Source organism: Antechinus flavipes, chromosome 4 (assembly GCF_016432865.1).
Source record: "Antechinus flavipes isolate AdamAnt ecotype Samford, QLD, Australia chromosome 4, AdamAnt_v2, whole genome shotgun sequence".
NCBI lineage: Eukaryota > Metazoa > Chordata > Mammalia > Dasyuromorphia > Dasyuridae > Antechinus > Antechinus flavipes.
The window spans coordinates 146,487,331-146,509,760 of record NC_067401.1 but is presented as its reverse complement, the minus strand read 5'-3'; the positions used below and the strand labels follow the sequence as shown (position 1 = coordinate 146,509,760).

Below are 22,430 nucleotides of genomic sequence, written 5' to 3'. Positions count from 1 at the left end.
TATGTATGACTTTGGACAAATTACTTCAGTTTACCTCTGGGCCTTGATTTCCTTTGTAAAAGGACCAGATGATCTCAAAGATCCTGTTCAGCTTTCTCTGCATACGTGTTTACATATGTATGTGTGTAAAACTCTTTTAAGGATTAAAAGTACTTTATAAGCATTCATATTTGTTTTGATTCTGTCCTAGATTTCCTTTTCTTTCTATATTATTACTCTCATTGACATTCATAGTTCAATTATCATCTCCATGTAGATGACTCCCATTTCTATATCTGTCTAGCCCTAATTCCCTTCTCAAGCTCCAATTCCTTATCACCAGCTCTCTATTGGTTATTTCCAATTGTGCTATGGGCAGCTCAGAGGACATTTCCAAAACAGAATTTATTAGTGTTCTCCATGCCTTTTCCTAGCATTTCTATTTCTGTCAAGGTCACCCACCTTTGCATCACTCATGCCTGAAATTCTCATTCCCTTGAACACTCTCCGTCATATCCAATCAACTATCAAGTTTTACCATTTTTACCTGTATCATTTGTTGTGTCCATCTTCTCACATGTCTAGGCCTTCATTACTTCTGACAAAGACTTCTTTAGCAGTCTTCTAGTTGATCTCCCAGCTTCTTTTTCTCTCTATCTTCTATACATCTGTCTAAAACATGGGTTTGATCATCTCTCCCTTCTTCAATAAGGGCCTTCTAGGGTAATAGAAAGTCCTCTGCTTAGCATTGAAACCCCACATGAGCTTCCATCTTTTGTCTCTGTGACTTTTCAGGCTGTACTCCTGTCTTGAATCCACTCTGCTCTTCATTTTGTCCCCCTCCTCTCTTGTAAATATTTGACTCCTTTAAAGTTCAGCTCAAGTCATCTTCTTGAAATCTTTCCTGACTTGGAGAATGCTGGGGAGTGCTACCTGCTCTTTTCTTTCTCCACACCCACCCCATAATCTTGTTTTTACTTTGTAGTTTCCCTGATTTAGAATTTAAATCTTTATTTTGTATGTATTTTATATCTACTTATTTTTACATTGATATGTTTTGATCTACTTATATATGTGGTTTCTCTGATTTAGAATTTAACTCTTTAAAGTCAGGAACTGTTTCATTTTTGTCTTTGCAACCTGCGTGCCTAGCTTAATACTTGCCACATAATAAACTATTGATTATTTTTGATTGGTGAATCATCACAACAACACTGTGACTTAGATGCTATTATCATCCTCATCTTAGCCATGAGGAAACAGGGTATGAAAGGTTTAATTGATTTCTCCAGTTACATAGCTCTGAGGTGGAATTTGAAATCAAGTATTCCTGAATTTAAGTCCAACATTCTTGCCAATACCCTGCACTGAATCAATAAAATAAATAATCTCAGGTAATGATATTTTTATATGTATGTTTCTGATAGAAGGAGCTTAAGCAGAGGTTATAGTTTGTACAAATTAGTGGTTTTAAAAATAACAGGGAAATTTGTTAATGCCTAAAAAGTTGAGTCCTATATGTCAGAACTAAATTTTTCATATCTTAGGAAAATGTTCTCATTTCTTAAGATTTTTAAATCTTTAAAGTTTTTAAATGTTCTTTGGAACAACGTCTGGAAATTTTTGGGTAATTCTCAAAACAAGCCATTCTGTGATGTGGAAAATTTACCAGGGAGTGTTTATTAAAGCTTAAACCTTTACTTATTTAAAAATGATTGTTCAAGGCTTTTATTCAAATAACTTGTTTTCCTACAAGCCTAGCAGTTTGGAATGTGTTGGTTTTGTTGCCAGCTTAAAGTTCTTAGGAAAGAACAACAAGCTTAGAGGGAAAAAAAAATCATAATCACTGCTTTCTGATCAGCAACTCTACTGCTCAGGAAATTAATGAAAAAGTCTCAAATAGACTAGGTCAACGGTCAAAAATAGACCTCAGGAGATCACATGATTTACTGAAAGGTCATTGTGAGAAGCACAATCAGAAGAATGTTTCAAGACCTAAAAAAGGTTGCACTTATCAGAAAAAGGGGAAAAATAAGTGGAGCATACATTTATTGTGTGTCAGAGGTGTTGTTGATTATGCATAGAGAATGCAATCACTTCTCAAGAGCCTCCAAACCAGGACAAGGGTTGTTAACTTAGGTTCCATGAATTTGTTTATTAAAAATATTTTGATAACTATTTCAGTATAATTTTTGTGCTGTATATTCATATGTAAAAATATGTTTTTTAATACTTCACAACCTTATGCATTTCATTTTATGCACTTACTGCCATTATTTTGAGAAGGCTAGGTTTCTTAGGCTGTCAAAGAGGTCCATGACACAAAAAAGATTAAAAAATCCTGATCTAGTGAATGAGGTTAAATATTTTCAATATTTATTGAAAAAAGCTTTTTGTCTTTCTATCTCTACCATAATGCCTGGCACATAGAACTTAATAATTGTTGATCTGACTGACTTTATATTTACAATCTGTATAATATCCTAGATCCTTTGGTACAGAGGGGCAAATCTAAAGTAGTCACCTTTATTGTGGGTCTTTTAAGTTACATTTTCCTCCACCTCAAAAATCTCTTTTAGATAACTTTTTGAAAAAGGCTTTGACATAGTATGATTACCACTGGCATATGTAGGCTATTTATTGGTCATTCCTTGTTCTTGCCTTGTCTTTTTTTCTGGTCACACATCAACTTCCTTTTATCTTCTGAATTTGTTTTAATAGTGATAATGATCAGTAGGATTCAATTCTCCTGTAGTATATCCTCTCATTGGTCATTAGACAAAATCTCATATTAATAGTGCATTAGCCAACTTAATCACCAGCTATTTTGTGAAATGGGTAGTAGTATCTTCTTTGCATATGTGATAAAATAGTAAGAAAGGTAAGCTAACTTGCTCATATGGTGTCATACTGCCAGGAAGTTTCTTAGGTGGAATTTGATCTCCAAGTCTAGTATTCTATTACTGTTCCAAACTGCCTCTCAGCTCAAATAACTATAATACAAAACAGGGCATGATGAATTCACAGGAAAGGTGGAAAAGTGAAATAAGAGATTGCTTCCTGCTGGGGAGATGCAGGAAGGAAAGTTTCATGGATTTGTTAGTACCTGATGGAACTGAACCTTTCAAGGAGGAGATTAAGATGCCTTTTTCTTTTTCTTTTTCTTTTTTTGCAGAGGTCAAAACATTTGAGAATTTCTGCTTTAAAATATATGTATATATCTTAGTTCTATATTGGGAATCATCTTAAGTTTTGAATACATTTTGTTGTTTGGTCATATCTGACTTTTTATGACTCCATTTAGGGTTTTCTTGGCAAAGATACCAGAGTGGTTTGTCATTTTTGTCTCCAGCTTATTTGACAGATGAGGAAAACTGAGGCAAACATAGGACTTATCAAGTTAACACAGATAATAAGTGTCTCAAGATAGATTTGAACTCATAAAGATGAATTGTTCTATCTTTGGGCCCAGCAGTTTATCCACTGTACCACCCAGGTGCCCTTTCAATACCCAGATAAAGCAAATTAGACTTGCCTATTGAAATACCAGAGTTTGGGGGGAGGAAAAGGGGGGAAGGGAAGAAAAGAAGGAAGAGTGGAAAGAGGAGCAGTTGTTTGTTTTGTTTTGTTTTGTTTTCTCAGCTGTCCTATGTCCTACTGCCTGTACTCTAATCAGCCTGAAAACTTGGACCTTCCTCATTTCCAACCTCATTCAGGTCTTCTTTCCTTATAAGCATCTGCTTTTGGGAAACTCATTGTATTGATGCTTAGCTTAATCCAGATAGTTTATTTTACTATGATTAAGAACTTCTGAATTTAAGAGATGATAATCCTAGTCTCCCTAGTAGCTGGGATTATAGCTACTATAACTATCACACTTGGTTTATTCTATATTACAGGTGATTAAAAATTGGAACTGGGATGTGTATGTATGTAGGTATATACATATACTTCAGGTCTAGCCATTGTGGTTATTATAAACAAGATTCCTTGAAGCACAATAATAGGCTTCTATAACATTATGTCTAAAGTGAATTTTTATCCAATAAATTATCCAAATGATTTATAAACCCTTAGCTTTTTCTACTTATAGAGAAGAAAGAATGGCTGTGGTTTAAATCTGCATAATACTCTAGATCCTTTGATACAGAAAAGCAGATCTGAACCAGTCATTTTTATTGTGGATCTTTTAAGTTATATTTTCTTCCACCTCAGAAATCTTTTAGATAATGTTTTTGAAAAAGGCTGTACAATTTAGTTCATATTATACTTAATAGATTTTTTATTTTACGAGGAGCCTTATATAGTTTAATAATCCTTGCATAGCATTAAATAACAGGCTTCCAAATGTAAAATGTTAAATTAGGCTATTCTTTCTCTGATCAGGAACTATGAAAAAAGACTTATCTTCATAATACTTCAGTATTCCATTGGATCAGTGATCTCATCGATGTGGGTATTTCTTCCAACAATGCAGATTGCAGCCCATCTCTGCCTGCCCATCCTGTGCAACTCTTGTTCATGTGTTTCCGTAAGTTCACCACAAGGGTCTATCCAGTGTACTGGGGCTTCCTTGCATTCTCTTGACATGGCATGGTTACCGCTAGCATATGTAGGCTGCTCATTGGTCATTCCCTCTTCTTGCCTCATCTTTTCTTCTGGTCACACATCGACTTCCTTTTATGTTCTGAATTCAGTTCTTTTCTAGTATGTCCACTCATTGGTCATTAAACAAAAATCTCTAAAAGTCTCAAAAAATCTAAACCTTTATGATTCTTTGTATTGTGATCCCCTTTTCCGTACTTAGTCACCATCACTTGGCCACATAACCATAGAACTGGGAGCCATTTTATCTTTTTCTTTGTTTCATAGATTGCTATGGCCAAAGAATCGATTTCCAAATGACCAGCTTTTGGGTAATGAGCTCCTTTGTATCTAGGGAAGACTGTCCTTGAAAAGCAGACTGTTGCCATGACTATACTTCTTTGGGGGATGGAGGGATAGAAGAACCTGCCAGAGCTTGGGTTTTGTGGACCCAGTCTTTTAGAACCCAGGAGAGTCATCCCATGCCTTGGTAGGGCAAGTGGAGAGTTATGTTTATAAGTATCATTTATTATTTTAATATGCTTTGTTATCTGATAGCTTAGTTTTTTCTTATTTTTATTGATCTTTTATTTTTGCTTCCTTTTTGCAGATTTACTCCTCCCTCATCCACTAGTCCAACAGTTTAATTTTGAAAATTCCATTCATTTGTTATCTGTAGAAATTAGTTTACTAATATTTTATTTTCTTCTCTCTTTATTTTTTCCAAATACATGTAAAGATAATTTTCAGCATTCGTCTTTGTAAGACTTTATGTTTCTTATGTTTCTCTCTCCCTCACTTTCCTTCCTCCTCCCCAGGCCACAAGCAAAACTGTGCAGTGAGTTTTCACCAGTCTGAAGAATTGAGGGGAAAACATAGCTCGGGGAAGTTGCCAGCTAGGAACCAATGAGGGTAGGCTTTAATCACAAGATAACAGTTTTGCCTCTACTGTGCCTTTTCCTCAGTGAGTCACTTACATCTTCACAGTCATCTAACTGTTCTGTAGAGTATAAACAAAAATTGTTTTATTTTAGTGTGAAGATTTGCTGCTATGAACTATGTCTAGGTTATCTAGTATTGCATATACAACATACTTTGGTATCTTTGTCCAGCTCAGTGTGTTTGACCTCCCTTCTTAGTTCTACTTTGTTTCAGCCCCAGGTTAACACATGGGTGAGCATGCTCATATGCATTCTCTCTCTCTTCTGTCTCTTAGAAAAAGACCCTTTATGGTACCAGGTATCATGTAGTCCAGGCCTGTTTTTTATTTCTTTGTAAAAATCCCTCTCACCTCTGATCTAATTTTTCCCTCTCTGTATCACATAATGCCTTCCTAGATATCAACTTTGAAACTATTATTTTCTAGGTCTTTTGTTTAACTCATTTTTCCTTTCATTTCTCCCTGTTCATAGTTCTCTGTACCCCATCCTTATAGTCTATGTTATTGTGCTGTTGTTCACTTATATGTCTGCTTTCCCAGGAGTTGAGAGTTGGATTGATGGGGGTCGTTGTTTTAATGATCCATTTACCTAATAAGAATTTAAATTTTTGAAGCAAAGTTTTGGTCGATAGACTGAAAAACTTAGAGTCAAGAAAATCTAGGTTCCAATCCTGTTTTTGACACTTAACTATGTGACCATGGGCAATATAAATAGTATACACTACTTCATCAACATAGATAGTACTTCATACATCCCTTTTTTCTCACCCTATGTCAGTGTCATCCACATTTTTCTGTAAATTCTCCATGAGGACTCTAGCCTTTTGTTGTGGAGATCTTCCTCTGGTTCTGATGCTTTGTGGACATCAGTGCCACAACCTCTGTCTTCCATATATCATTGCCCATCACCCATTGCTATGTAATTGACTTACTTTGTTTCCTGGCTCTACACATCCTTGAGGATGACTTTTACTTCCCATTTTCTTGGGCAAGTCTTGGATGATAATCACTTTAAATTACTTACTGTCCCCCTTTCATTTGCCCCTTGAATAATCCTGATCATAGAGTAGAAAGACCAAGAGACCTGGAGTCAAGAAATGGCTCTAGTAGTATTAGTTATGTGATCCTGGGCAAATTGCTTCAGATTTGAGGATGTCAGTTTCTTATCCATAAAATAAGAATAATAAATTTTTCACCACTTAGGAGTGATGAGGAAAATGGTTTGTAAAACTTAAAACACAATTAAAATTTTGAGAATTTTGTTATATAAAGATTGCAAATGCCATGATAGTATCAGTTTAACATAATAGGGTGATTTGACAATACTGGTGTTTAAAAGATGGGTTTTTATATTAGCAGAAATCGTCGTGAACATTTAATGACTTTTCAAATACAGTTCATCCCATTTTCTTCTTCCTATTTAATTCTGGGTTCAGCTCACTCTCTATCTATGGTATCTGTCCAGTGTACATGTGTGAGGGACTAATTCAGTGGACTCACTATCAAATTATATGTCATAGTTTGGGCAGGAAACAATCTTCATTCACTTGATTTAATAAGGAAACATCTTTTATATAAAAAACCCTCTTCTGAGATATACCTAGCTCAGGGCAGATAGCGCTTTGCTCCAGGGTTTACATCTGGAGACACACATTTCTTTGCATTAGTTTATAAAAGATTTCCTATGCTTCTCTTATATTCTTCACTTTTCATTGTTTCCTACAGCACAGTAACTAGGGAAAAGCTAAGGCATGTAAGGCATGCCTTTTCCTCTCATACTCTCATCAAGCCATCACATAATGAAAACACTATAGATCCTATTGCTGAAACACCATTCTCTTGGCACCTATTTTCCTTCTACAACTCTTTGAAGGCCCGGGAGCTGTATATTCTGGAGCATGAATCTCCCCTTCTCTCAGCCTGATCATATCAATGTTTAGACTGTCCTTGATGCCGCTACATACCCCCACCCTTTAATCCTCGATCAAATGAATTTTCCCAGGTATAAAACTTTCTAATTATAGCGTTAGCTCTAGTCTGTAGCCAAAAAAAGATGTCAAGATACATAAAGTTTGGAATGGGGTACACAATAATTATATAATAATAATAATATTAAAAAGTTTTTGTTTTTCTTAAATTATTGATATCTTTTGTCTTTACCCCTACTTTCTTCCTCTCCCACAGAGCCATCCCATATAACAAAGAATAACAAAAGGGAAAAATAAAAACAATTCAGGAAAACTAACCAAAACACAAGTCCAACATTATATTTACACACTGGTCCACATCTCTAGACTCCAACCTCTGCAAAGAAGATTCTCATTTCTCTTCTCTGGGACCAAGCTTAATCATTTAAAATTTCACAACATTCAATTTTAGGTTTTTTTGTTTGTTGTTGTTGTTCCCACTTACATGTGTATAGTCATTATATATATTTTTTCCTGGCTCTGCTTTCTTTATTTTGCATTAGTTTATAAAAGATTTCCTATGCTTCTTTTGCATTCATCATTTTATATTGTTTTTTTACAGCACAATAACATTCCATTATATTTATGTACCACAGTTTGTTTAGCCATCTCTCTGTTGATACTCATCTATTTTTTTTCCCCAGATCTTGGGTACTATTAAAAGTATTACTATTAATTATTATCTCCTCTCCTTTCCCCTTGAAGTAGATCTAGGGAAGGCATAATACTGACAACTCTTCACAACTTTAGAAAATTACCTTTAATGAACAAATGTTTATGCAACTTAATTGGTTTGTTATTTAGAGATCTTAAATTATTTATTAAAAATACAAGCCTTGGCATCTGGGGCTTTTGCTTCTCAGATTTTGTATCAAGCTTAGAGGATGCTTTGCTTTATTTTTATGGGACAGTAAGCATGGTGTAGCTTAGAGGGTAGTTAAAGTGGAAAACTCTGTGGACTTCAGTATAAAACCTTTTAGGCAGGTTGGCTGCATAGGCATAGCTCTATAGGAGACATGTGATCCTAGAGGCTTTGCTTAAGTAATTGGATCTTTTAATTGGTACAGGGATCTCATGAGCTAGTAATGCAATCTGCTGGTAATTACTGAAAACTTACTGTGAAATTCATCTAAAATTAATGAACCATCAGCCCTATGGATATTAAGTACAGCATACGTTATATAGTCAGCTCCTGGATATGTACATATGGATGTATTATAGCAGTTTTTAAAAATCCTGTTAAGTTTTGATTTGTTGTTGAATTGTTTCCCTTGTAAGGCATTTGGTATATGCCAAAGGAATATAAACGGATCTTCACATTAGCTTAAGTAATCTGCTATAAAAAAATATAGTATATTCCAGAAGTCCCACTTGTAATTGCTTTTTTACTCTTCTGTAAGAACAGATCATTGAGAAATGACTTTTGGGGGGAAAATTCACAGATGAAAGCCAAGCAGATTGTAAATAAGAATTCACTGAGGGTCTGCTACATCCTAGGTACTATGTTATGTGCTGTGACTATAAAGACAAACAAAATAGATCTTGCCTTCAAGGAACAGACGAATTGAACATTTAAAACTGCTACTTTTCACAATCATTTAATTTCATTTTAAAAACTAAATGCTCTGTGCTGTTTCTGTCAGCCTTTGAAAGACTATGGGCTCTTCTTTGACTCTGTGCTAAATGGCATTGCATTTGGGTAACAAGGTTAATAAACTTTGCCACTTACATTATCAGTATGGTAATCTGCCCTCAGTAGGAATTTCATTAATTAATATTTTCCTTTTCGTTTTCTGACTGGGTATTTTTATTTTCCAAGGCTCATGGGCCATTTCAGCCCTTCCCTACACAACTTAATGGCTCCCAGGTACTAAGGATGGGAGGGTGTTATCATGTTGGTGCCAGACTTCATGGGGATACCTAATTGATAATAGCTCTAATGCAACTCAAAGTGTCCATTAGTCTTAGCCTACTAAGTAGCAGGGATATAGCTGATGAATGGTCTCTAATCAACATGTGACTTTAAAAAACTTTAATTAGTACTTTGAACTACATTTCACTTAAGATTTCAATTTTGATACAGGTATCTCTTTTAAAAATGATTTATCTAAACACTATTTTGCTGTTTTTATTATGAGATGAATTTCTAAATGTTTTATTTTAATATTTTTTATATCACAATCATCATGGGATATACCCACTTGTGTCATCCCATAACTCTATTGTGCTTTAAGTATTGACTGTACTAGACAGTAAAGATAACCTTCTGCTCTTGTATAGCCCTTCACATTTCAATTGAAAGGAAGTACAGTTAATAAGTTTAACTTGAAAAATATAGCTGAAAATTAAAAAAATATTTTTCATCCTTTTAAAAAAAAAATCTTAAAAGATTGTAATTATGAGACAGCTAGGTGGTGCAGTGGATAGAGCACCAGCCCTGAAGTCAGGAGGACCTGAGTTCAAATCTGGTCTCAGACACTTAACACTTTCTAGCTATGTGACCCTGGGCAAGTCACTTAACCTCAATTGCCATGGAAGGGGGGGGGCAGATTGTAATTATTTTTTCCATATGTTCATCAGTCCTTGGAAAAAAAGTAACACAGATTGTCCTTTTATAAATTTGAACGGATTCAGGTATATAAATGAAATGATATCTTTCTTTGGTTTTAAAAAGGATTATGCAGGAGAATTTGTCAGAGTCAGGGTAATAAGCAAAAATAACCTTTAAAAAGCCAAACCAAGCCCCCAGAATTTCAGAGTCTCTTCATTCCTTTCCTTAGAAATCCTAAAAGATATGTTTTTATATGCCATTTATTAGATAATTTTTTTATGCTAGAAAAGATATTTTTGATGAGAATAAATTTGGAATGAAAGTATGACTTTAGAACAGTGAGTCTGACAATGAAAAAACATTTACTAAGTGTTTACTAGGGGGATATAAATAGGATCGAGGCAGTCCCTATTAATGAGAAACTTATACTTTAATTGTGGGAAACAAAACTGTAAAGAAAATGCAGTCACAGGGTAGGTGGAAAGGCTCTTGAAATGAAAGGTAGTTAAGCTGACAGAAATAAGGTGTGTGACCAGAATTCTGTCCCTATGTAGGGACAGGGCAGATGGATCTTGGGATTCAGAGGCAGAGTAGATGGTAAGGCCTGGTGTTTTTTTCTAACACATCAGAAGGAATGAGTTGTTGACTCCTCTATCTTCAATCATGCCCCTTGAGGAAAGTAGTCCAATGGCCTAGATGAAGGGAGAAGGCAATTGGTAGTGATTGCCGGTGATAGCAGCTCTTTAAACCATCTAGCTTGTTTTAATAGTCTCTGGAACTGGACTCTGAAACTTTTAGGAGTGATCATTATTATTAAAGACAATACAGTATTAGAGATAGAGTCAGTTTTAGGGTCCGGGAGATCTTGATTGCAAGCTACTTAATCCCTCATTAACTCTTGTAACTTGCTACCACTGTCAAGAAAACAATAGGTACTAATCTGTTTTGGGTAAGGGAGCTTCCTCATAGGACTTTCCTTATACCAATGAAATCTCAGATCTGGTTAAAAAAAAAAAATAGGAACAACAACTGATATTTACATGTCATTTAAAAGTTTATAAAGTATTTTATATCATTTTCTCACTTGAATTTCAAAAGAGCCTTGTGAGGTAAGTGCTTCTTTTTCTAAGAAACTGAGGTTGACAAGCTTAAATGACATACCTGCAGGATTATTCAGCTTTTAAATTCATGAGGTACAATATGAGTCCCCTGGTCTTTCTGAATCCAAGATCAGGATTTTATCCAATACACAGTGCTACTTATAGGGAAGAAATAAATTGGAAAACGGGAATTTTAATTAATAATAACTGTAATAAACAGGTAATAAAATTTCTAAGAAAATAACAGACAGTGATACAGTTTTACAAAGTATTCATCTAGTCACCCGGAACTTCTGGTAATGTTGAGGTCATAGATTTTATTTGTTCGAATGAACTGGAAAAGTGTTGGTTGGAGAATCAAATTTAGATACAGAAGCAAACTTTCTGAAAATGTGGCAAATGCCTGTGAAGATTATACCATATGTGTTGAGCACCATATTGAAGTAATAAAGTGACAATTGAGCAACAGGAAGCTCAAATCTTTGAGTTAAGATGGCAGCCTGAAAGATTGTAAGGGAGCCCGACTCTCCTCCCTCTTTGTCTGAAAGGGTGGCTGGGAGGGCAATGATGACCACAGAAGAGAGAAACTGCAGTGAGGTACAGAATGACACCTAGAACCTAGAGTACTACATGGAAGGCAGAAGCTAGCTTTAATCATGGTCAAAGGCCAGAAGCCTGTGGGTGTTTGGATTGCACCACATCCATTCTTATGGGGTCAGAAGCCTGTGGGTTTTCTGAGCTGAGATGTGCCAGCAGGATTAACTTCTACCCTGGTCTCACAAACCATATGAGGAGTGAGGACAAAGCAGAATCAGGGTAGACAGAAATCATCCTTTAGTAATTGGAGGGATTAATATCTGTTAGAGGGTAGCAGAAGAGTCAGCCCATTAGCTAAAGAGACAGAGGAGCATGTCTTGGAGCACTCAGAGGAACATAAGTAGATAAGGACAGCTTAACAACCTGAAGCACATGCTTGGGGGTCCCTGCAAGACTCCTGGGACTTATCCCACAGTGTCATCTTCAGTACCCAAATGTCCAGACCACAGGAGAGGACAAAACTAGTCCTTGGTTGAACCCCAAATTGAAAACAGCCATGAATGTCATACTTAAAATCCAGTGTTTCCAAGTCAAATTACAAACAGAATGCAAAAGTTCACATACAAAGGAGCAAGCATCCAAGAACTCATTCAACCAGTCAAAATCAGGCCTTCTCTTCTGAACAAGCTTTTGTCATCAATGGTTGTGGCGGGAGAAGCTCCTTCCAATCAGTGTATAGGCAGTCAGGCAAAAAAGTCAAATGAAAAGTGGTAGGTACAATAGTCACTCCACAGTTCTGAATCTTGTGGTTATATAAGTGTTTTCATCTTAAAAAAAAAAAAATAGAATGAAAGAGAGGTTATTATTTCACTTGTCTTTTTTTTTTTTTTTTTTAGGGTTAGAATTTTGTGACAATAATGGGGGCAGAAGTACCAAATTAATGTGTGAACTCAATCCCTTGGCTTAAAAGAAAAAAATAAATTCACCTAAAAAACCAGGGCTGATTTTCTTATGTTATCTTTTTAAATGTTGTTTTTATTGAACATTTTTCCCCATTAAGGAATACTGAATGTAGTATAAAGAAGTATCCTAAGAAATTCTAGAAACAAAAGGACTTTGTAATTGTAGTATTAATATTTGTTTGTTTATTTAAAAAGATCTGTGGAAACTATAATAGAATTTTTATAAATCTTCCCTCCAAGTGACTATTTTGCAACTTCTTTAAATAAGAGAAAATGTTGAAATACAGTACATCTAAAAGCAAAAAAAAAAAAAAAAAAAAAATAGAAACTTAGAACACAAAATAATGCCACATAGCAAAACTTAACATAATTCTTAGGAGAGAAAATGGAACTTTACTAACATAGAAGATTTTTAAACATTCCTGATGAAAAGAGGAGAGTTAGGTAAAGTCTTTGAAATGTAAACATAGGAGACAAGAGAAATCTAGAAAATAAACTAGATCATTTGGAATTTGCTAAATAATATTTAAATGGTAACATGCCAGACAGTGAAGAGTCCCATTTTCTTCAAATATCCCAGAAAGATCAAAGAAAGATAAACTTTCTATTGAGTGTGTTTATTTATTTTTTTAATTTTAAGAAAAGGAGGAAAAAGAGAGTGAAATAAAGGAATACAGTAAGGAAAGAAATTAAAAAGGACACGAGAAACTTGATGTTTGCCAAAAATGGGATGTGATAGAACATACAATCATGGAGGAAAGGTTTGGAGAAGCAAGAATCTCACAAATCCATTTCCTTAATCAGATAAAGGAGGGTTGAAAACTATCATATACGTAATTTGGTGTAAGAAGATAAGTATGGTGGAGTTGAGGATAGAGGACTGACTAGACATGGAGTTAGGGAAATCTAATTTCAAATCTTACCCCAAATATTTATTAGGTGGGCAAGCCATTTAACCTCTTTGCCTTTATTTGCTCATTTGTAAAATGAAGGTGTTGGACTAAATGTACTCTAAAAGTTCCTTCTATTTTTAAACCTATGATCCTGTCATCCTAAATACATTAAGTTCAGCTAACATGTGGGGAGAGAGGAGTTTAAGAAGGAAAGCAGAATCAGGGAGAGGATCATCACAAGCAAAACAAACTTCATGTTTGGAGAGTGAAGTACAAATTGGGGGATCAAAAATGGAGGAAGGACTAAATGAAGCTACAAGTGGGAGCAGATCACCTCTCTCATATATTACTGATGGATACTGGATTTTCTTACTTTCTCTTCTTTCTTTCTCCCCACTTTCTTTCTGAAGAAGAGTTTGGGAGGAGAAAGCAAGCATAAGAGGACATGATAGAAGGAAATAAATGGTCATAACCAAGAATGTAAATGGAACAAACTCATCCATTAAACAAAACAGATAGAGGTAACAGAATAAATTAGATTGTAGAATCCAAGAATTTGGTTTATAAGAGAGGTTCTTTGAATGATCAAGATTCATACAGAGTTAAAATGAGGTGCCTGAGCAAAATTTTTATGCCTTAGGAAAATTCCAAAAAGTAGGTCTGACAATCATGATCAGACAAGACAGCAGTAAAAATATACATGGTTAAAAATGATAAGTTAGAAAATTGTACTGTAATTAAAGACATCCAGAAAAAAAGTGAAATAATATCAGTACTTAATGTGTAATGAATGGTATAACACATAAGTACTTAAAAGAAAAATTAACAGAATCACAGGAAAAAACAGAAGAATTAGACAGCAAAACTATAATAGTTTAAAAAACTTTGGTGTGCCCTTTTCCGGATGAAAAGTTGATTGCTTTTATTCTAGAGTTGCAAAATAAGTCATTATTGTATTACTTTGAAATAAGTAGCATATGCTGTCAGTTAACTGTCAGTTTGTTTCCTCATAATTTATCTATTTTGTATTTAAGTTTCTTTGTACATCTTATTTTTTCTCAGTAGAATCTAAGTTTCCTGAGGGCAGGACATTTTAGGGGTCCTGTGATAACCTGATATGAAGAGATATACCTGATACTTTGGGCATACAATATTGGCTTGACATCCTCCTTTTGATCGTAAGAGCAACTATAGTTTTTAGATGATCTCCTAGCTAGGTGTTTTTTTGTTTTTGTTTTTTTGGCAACCCAACCATATGTAACTATTCTTCTTTCTCTTATCACAGGTAGTTCTTATACTAACATCTACATTGATTTAATTTTAGGGTTTTGTGGGATAAAGTTAAAGTAATGTTGTGATTTGCTCCCCATACTCTTTTGGCATAGGTGTGCTTGTTTTTGTCATCCAAATAAATATGCACTTAGATCCTTAGTTCCAAAGGAAGACATTAGATAATCTCATAGTTTCTTAGAGAATCTTAGCTAGATGCAGCCAGTGGGGCTAGGCTCAATTTTCCCAGGCACAAAGGCATATGCAGTACCAGTGGGAGCTTGTTTTTTGTAGTTATGCTTTTCAGAAGTTGAAGTAAACTTCATACAAACCTTTGTTTTTCTGAGATCCACTTTAACATCTCTGCAGAAATGTTTACTATGTATCATGGTCTAAGCCATAATAATGATAATATCAAATACTTGTAAAATGGGAAGGCAACAGGTGCAATTAACATTCATAATTATTGGCACAAATGTTTCACTGTCGTGAACTATACTAGCAAAGCATTTTACCATACTTCAGTCAAATACTGATCCCATCTTGCCTTTTAAAATATATTTTATCGATTACCACAATTTTCTTTAGAATCTTTTCCCCTCCTGGAGAATTTTTCCAGCTAAAAATATTTTTTTAAAAAAAAGAAAAGAAAAAAATCAATAAAACTGGTCAGTGTATTTTTTTAAAAAATCTGAAAACATGTATAAGGTATCATGAATGTGGACCTCCTATCTTTGGAAAGAAATGAGGTGAGAATTTCTTCTCCTATCTCTTTTGGAACTGCTAGTTTTTTTTGTAATTTTGCAGCTTTTGCCTTTTTTTTGTTGTTGTTGTTGTTGTTGTGGTTATTGTCATTGTGTATATTGTTTTCTTCACTCTTGAACTTCTACATCAGTTCAGTTCTGTAAGGTTCTTCTCTAAAATACAATATTCTCTGGGAGCAGGTTTCTTGGAGGGTTTCTGGGAGCAGCCTTCGTTTCAGTTCTGAGTAATAATCACCCCAAATGCAGCCAGGAATTAAAGTCCAAATCCTTTATTGTTTCCTTTTAAGTCTTGTCTCCTTCCTGGAGCTCTGTTACCTTTCTTAGAGGCCTATCTCTCTCATTGGTTCCAAGAGCTCCTCCCACTAATCCTTTGCCTCTGTCAGCTTCAGCCTCCAGCCAGCACAAAGGTGGAAGATGGAATGAATCTGTCTCTGCCTCCAAATGTGGGTTTGTGTTCTCTGACTTGTGAATCTCCTGGCTTCTGAATCTCCCGGAGTCAATCCTGGTTGAGGCTCCTAGCTTATATATGCTCTCTTAAAGATGTGAATCTTGTGGAACTGTAGTAAGTACATCTAGAGAACTGTTAAGCACCCTGCTAAACAACCATTGTCTCTATCAATTCCACTGATTTAGCACCTTGTAAGAATTCTAACACAGTTCAGATGACTCTTTCCATGCTTCATCATTTCTTTCAAGACAATAATCCATTACATTTGTGTACTATAGTTGGTTTAGGCATGTTCTATCAATGATATCATATTTTAAAATGTTATGTGTGTTTACTGAAGTCTTCTGTTTCTTATATTGTCATAGTTATCCCCACTGTCCCTTACCCACCCCTCTGAGAGAGTCATCTCATGTAACAAACAATATTTTTAAAGAGGGGAAAAATGAGCACATCTGATCAATACTTTGAAAAAGTCTAAAAATCTGTGCGATGTGTTGAATCTGTGGACTCTCATCTTCAGGATGGGGTGGTTTATGTCATACTTGATCTGTGTAATTTTGTTAGTCACTTTTCATTTTTTGGTGGGTGCTTGTATTGTCTATTTACATTATTGAAGTTATTGTATATATTGTTTTCTTTGCCCTGCATACTTCAGTCATAAATTAAAATCAGTTCATGTAGATCTTTCCATGCTTATCTATAGTCATCACACATATATATTTCTTGTAAACAACATATTGTAGGATTCTGACTTTTAATCAACTGTACTATCTGCTTCTGCTTTATGGGAATGTTTATTCCATTTAAATTCACAGTTAAGATTATTAACTGTACTTCCTACCATCCTATTTTTTCCTCTTTTATACCTTTTTCTCTCTTTACAACCTTTCCCTCTTTATCAGTGTTTTGCTTCTGACTCCTACCTCCCTCAATTTGCCCTCCTTTTTATCAACTTCCCCTTTCTTATTCCTTATTCCTTCTACTTCTGCTCTCCCTTCCATTAGCCTCCCCCTTTCTTTTCCCTTTTCTCTTTCTACTTCCCTATAGGATGAACATTTCTATATCAAGCTAAATACATACATGTATTTCTTATAGCACAGTAATATTGTGATTTTTTGCTAGCCATTCTCCAATTCATGAACATCTACTTTGTTTTAATTTTTTTTTTTTTTGCTAGGATATAAAAGTCCTGTTATAAATATTTTGGTGTGTTTAGGGAGAGCCCATCTTTCTTAACAGAAGCCATTACCAAAAGAGAATACCAATGACTCTTGTGGATAGAGATCAATTACACGTTTATTTTATACAAAGCACACTTAAAAAAAAAAAAAACAACCAAAAAACTATAGACCTGACAAAAAACAATATGAAGAGCAAAAAGGATGTAATAAAAATTTCAGGAGTGTAAAGATGAACTCATTGATTTGATAATAATCTGCAAACCTCTAAAGAATACCATAACATTTATACTGCTTTTTATTGATTATCACAGTTTTTACCTTAGGTCCCCATTCATGGCTTGTTCTTATGTTGCGAAAGTATCAAATAGACCTAAGTATAATGAGAATGCTGAACAGATGATATTTATTTGGATAATTGTTCTTTATTTATATTATAGCCTCCTGGAGAATCCTATTGAAGCAGCACAATAAATAAATAATTATAAGACTGATAGGATGTGATGCCAGATAATATCTGCAATTATTGGCTTGAACATTTCACAGTTGTGATTGAATTACTGGAGAAACATTTTATCAGTCTATTTTCAGATATGATTGATCCAATCTTTCTTAAAGGAAGACTTCATATATTTGTTATCAAAAGATAAGTATACCAGTGACCCCTCTAGATATATAGAAATTACTTAGTTATGTATTTTATATAAACCATGCACAGGTTGTATAACTTAAAGAAAAAAAAAACATTGGAAAGAAAGATATCACAGCATTATAGAACAAATCATAGATCATGAAAATAAAAAGTAAAAGCAAAAAACTATTGCAGAAAAGTGATAAATTTTTTAAAAACTGAAGCATTAAAATAGAAATCCTTAAAATCAAAGGAAATTAACAAAATTGAAAACAAAAATAAAAATTGACCTAATATATAAACCTAAGCAGTTGGTTTCAAAAAACAAAAAACCCAGAAAGTAAAATAGGCAAACCATTAGCTAATCTTCATAGGATTTTCTCTGCACATCTCAACCCACTCTGATAGCTGTGTACTTTGGGTGCTTCTTATGTATAAAAACTGAAGCATTAAAATAGAAATCCTTAAAATCAAAGGAAATTAACAAAATTGAAAACAAAAATAAAAATTGACCTAATAAACCTAAGCAGTTGGTTTCAAAAAACAAAAAACCCAGAAAGTAAAATAGATAGACCATTAGCTAATCTTCACAGGGCTTTCTCTGCACATCTCAACCCACTCTGATATCTGTGTTCCTTGAGTGCTTCTTATGTAGACAATTCATTTAGCATTTAATTTTTTAAATTGTTAATTATTAAGTTGAATAAGATGTTACATAATATCTCAGAATATTTCTTGTATTGCTATTTAGGTTTGTTTGTAATTTTGGATGTGTATGTTGTATGTCCATAACAACATTGTAAGTCCTAGAAGATAGGTGCTTTGTCTTAAATTTGTCATAGGATTTGACATTGTAAGGGGCCTTAGGGACCTTCTAATCCAACCCTTTCATTTACAGGTGAAGAAATAGTCGCAAACAGGTGAAGTCATTTGCCTAAGGTCACACAAGTAAGTAAAAGAATGAGAATTCAAATCCAAGTCCTATGATCCCAGCTACATTTCTCTTACCATTTAACACTGAAGCTACTTCCTCTTATCTCACGTATGGTACTGGTGAGCACCTTTTGATAACTAAGATACTAATCAGGTGTTTGAGTATAGCTGTGGTACTCTAATTTCTGTATTCATTCACTTATCATATTTTAAACTCATTTGCAGTCATTTGACTTTGTCTTAGTTCTCTTTAGGACATGGATCCATGTGTTATTTATACTTGCTGAAGCATTTTGGCTTAACTAACATGTTAAAAAAAATAATTAGACCTGTTTTTTTATCTGAGATCTTTGCATACTTAGAAATTTTCTTGCTGATTCTTGTTTTATGACAAGATTTTTATACGCATTTAGAAATGAAAGACAAATGATTATAAATATCACTTTGAAAAGTTCACTTGAGGTAACAGCCTTCCTGAACCTGGATAGTTTCTTTAGATAGAAAACCACTGGTGGAACTATGTCATTTCAAGATTCTTCTTGACCTCATTTGGTCCTGTTGGATTTCTGTATTGTTAATAGTGATGTCTAATTTGTAGTATACTAAACCCTGAAAAATGGAATGATTAATATAAACAAGTCATAGAAAAAAGGGAAAAAAAAACACAACTCAGCTGTCATGGCAGTGATGAAGATAATGAAATTGATAATGGTGTTTGGCTTGATTGATAAGAAAATACTTAATGTTATGAAATTGATAATAGTGTTTGGCTTGATTGATAAGAAAATACTTAATGATTTAATTTTCACTAAACAAATCATTTAGTTAAAGTTCATGGAGTCTAGAAACAGTGAATACTTGTCAAAGTAAAAGTATAATTACTATTTTAAAACAAGCTTTTGGAGTGGTTTGTATCTGTAAATGTCAGTGTCTTTTTATGAGAAATTTGCCTTTTGATTTCTGTTTCTCCTAATGTTCTCTTCACAGAGCTTGAAGCTGTGTGAGGGCGGTCAGCACAGACGGCAATGACAAGTCTGAATAGTAGCCATGCAGAGAAAACTAATGATATGCCAAAACCATCATCAACCCCCAAAGTACAGGTCCAAAGGTCACTTTCACGAGATACCATCACCATTCACTTCTCAGCATCTGGGAAGGAGGAGAAAGAGGAAGAGGAGGAGTTCAGAGAATCTCCTGATGAAGAGTTTGATGACCAAAGTATTGTAACTGCTCTTGAAGCCAAGGAAGATTTGTTCTTTGAACGTGGGCACCATGACTTTGCTGGCCCTGCTACCTCACCTGTCATGGCAATTGTACAGTCTATGTCTTCCCCATCTCCCATTTTGCCTGTCACTGAGAATGTTGTAAAATCATTGGAATCTTCTGTGTCCCCAGCATCTTCAACATCAGGTCCAATAGTGAGCTCACCCAGTGTATCATCTCTTTCAGAGCAGAAAACCAGTTCCTCTTCTCCATTGTCCTCTCCTTCCAAGTCTCCCATTTTGTCATCCAGTGCCTCTTCCTCTACCCTTTCTAGTGCAAAACCCTTCATGAGCCTTGTCAAGTCCCTCTCAACAGAGGTGGAGCCAAAAGAATCCCCACAGCCCCCCAGGCACCGGCACTTGATGAAAACTCTAGTCAAGTCTTTGTCCACTGATACTTCCAAGCAGGAGCTGGACACTTTATCCCATAAGCCGCCTGACTCCAAACTGAATTTACACCTCTTCAAGCAGTTTACTCAGCCTCGAAATACAGGGGGAGATTCTAAGACGGCTCCTTCTTCCCCACTGACTTCTCCCTCGGATACTAGATCCTTTTTTAAAGTGCCCGAAATGGAAGCTAAAATTGAAGATACTAAACGGCGCCTTTCTGAAGTCATCTATGAGCCTTTTCAGCTCCTTAGCAAAATTATTGGGGAGGAAAGTAGTAGCCACAGGCCCAAAGCCTTATCTTCAAGTGCTTCAGAGCTCTCCAATCTTTCCAGTTTGAATGGCCACTTGGAAAGCAATAACAACTATAGCATCAAAGAAGAGGAATGTGACTGGGAGGGTGATTGTGATGGAAGTGATTCTAATGTCAGTAAGAGTGAAAATCCTAAACCCTCTGAAGAATTAGTAAGGGAAGTGGAATTGCAGGGCTCTCAAGTCAGCAGTGTCAAGGATGCAAGTGCAAAGATTGCCTCCTCAGTACTTGAAAAATGTTCTTTGTCTGCCTTAGTGAGCAAAGAAGATGAAGAGTTTTGTGAGTTATATACTGAGGACTTTGACCTGGATGCAGAGGAAGAAAGTAAAATTGAGAAGCCCTTGGACATTTCTCTCAAGCCAGGGATGCTTGAGGAAAATAATACCGTACTTGACAGTGAACATGAAATGAATTTGTATGTACAGCAGCCTAAGCTACCAATGAAGACATTATACTTCCTTACTTTGTTAGTCTATGCGTACCTTATACTCCCTCTCCCCAATTATGTGAGTGGACTCTGCTTGGGATTTGGCCTTGGATTTATGATTGCGGTCTGTGTGATTTGGTTTTTTATACCATCAAGTGCTCATAAATATCACAGGCTACATACAAGCCTAAAACACTGGAATACAGAATCTCTGGATATCAAAGAACCGGAAATTCTGAAGGTGAGAATTCTTAACTGATCTTTTACTTAAGAAGCAAGTGGTTGTGATTCCAGCATCCTTGAGACAGGTGAGCATCATTTAAAGTGGTAGTGTTCCAATGAGCTCTGGAGATAAGAAGACAAGTCTGTTAACTCTAACATGTTACAAGACTTTTGTAAACTGCGCTCTATCTTAAAATGTCAGCTTTTGCGCTATATGATTATTTCTTTAGTTATTATTACCTAAATAAGAATGCAAAAAGAGAACTTTGTGGAGAAGTGAAACAATATTGTCCCTCTAACTTAAGGGCTTTAAAAGACACTCTGATTATTATCTTACTTATCCTCATCCTTGAGACAGACAAGTTGACCCGAAAAAAATTTTTTTTTAGGTGGACACAGTATAGTCCTGAGAATCTGAATGGTCTGGCTCATAGTTATACATTGTCACTGACATTACGTGGGCATCTTTGTAGCTTTGAAACTTGAAGATTTAAGGAAGTTTTATTAGTGATCTTGCCCAACTTAGTAGCATAAGTCTTTCTCGAAGATCCAACAGCCTATAGGCAGGTCTTCCGTGTAAACTTCCTACATGTGCAGAAGTCATAGCATACACAATTTTGCCCTCAAGAAATACTAATATGTTTAGAATATTACTCTTTTTAAACCATAACTTTGGGCTGGTGTGAAGCAATTCATAAGATTATAGGTCATGAACTGGAAGAGACTCTAGAGCAGGGGTCCTCAAACTAAGGCCCGTGGGCCAGATGCAACAGCTGACGATGTTTAATCCCCTCACCCAGAGCTATGAAGTTTCTTTATTTAAAGGCCCACAAAACAAAGTTTTTGTTTTTACTGTAGTCCGGCCCTCCAACAGCCTGAGGGACTGTGAACTGGCCCTCTATTTAAAAAGTTTGAGGACTCCTGCAGAGGTTATCTAGTTCAATTTCCTCATTTACAGATAAGGAAAAAGAGACTATAGGGATTTAATGATTTGCTCCATGTCACTCAGAGCCAGTCATTCCAGCTGTAGTATGTATGTTCAAATGTATGTAGTATGTAGTTCAAATACTGGAACCTGTGAAC

General features: G+C 35.2%; 1 protein-coding gene across 8 annotated transcripts in view; it reads left to right on the top strand.

Moving 5' to 3' along the window:
- TEX2 (testis expressed 2) overlaps window positions 1–22,430 on the top strand; it is a 149,015-nt gene that overhangs the window by 25,505 nt on the left and 101,080 nt on the right. For 2 of the 8 annotated variants that reach the window (XM_051994976.1, XM_051994974.1), the window contains exons 2-3: window positions 18,702–18,751; window positions 19,724–21,366. In XM_051994976.1, coding sequence (XP_051850936.1) covers window positions 19,762–21,366 — 1,605 coding nt within the window. In that variant the 5' untranslated portion in view covers window positions 18,702–18,751; window positions 19,724–19,761. Of the gene's footprint in view, window positions 1–4,381; window positions 4,511–18,672; window positions 18,752–19,723; window positions 21,367–22,430 lie in introns of those variants that run through there. The other 6 variants (XM_051994979.1, XM_051994971.1, XM_051994975.1 and 3 more) reach the window with 4 other exon arrangements.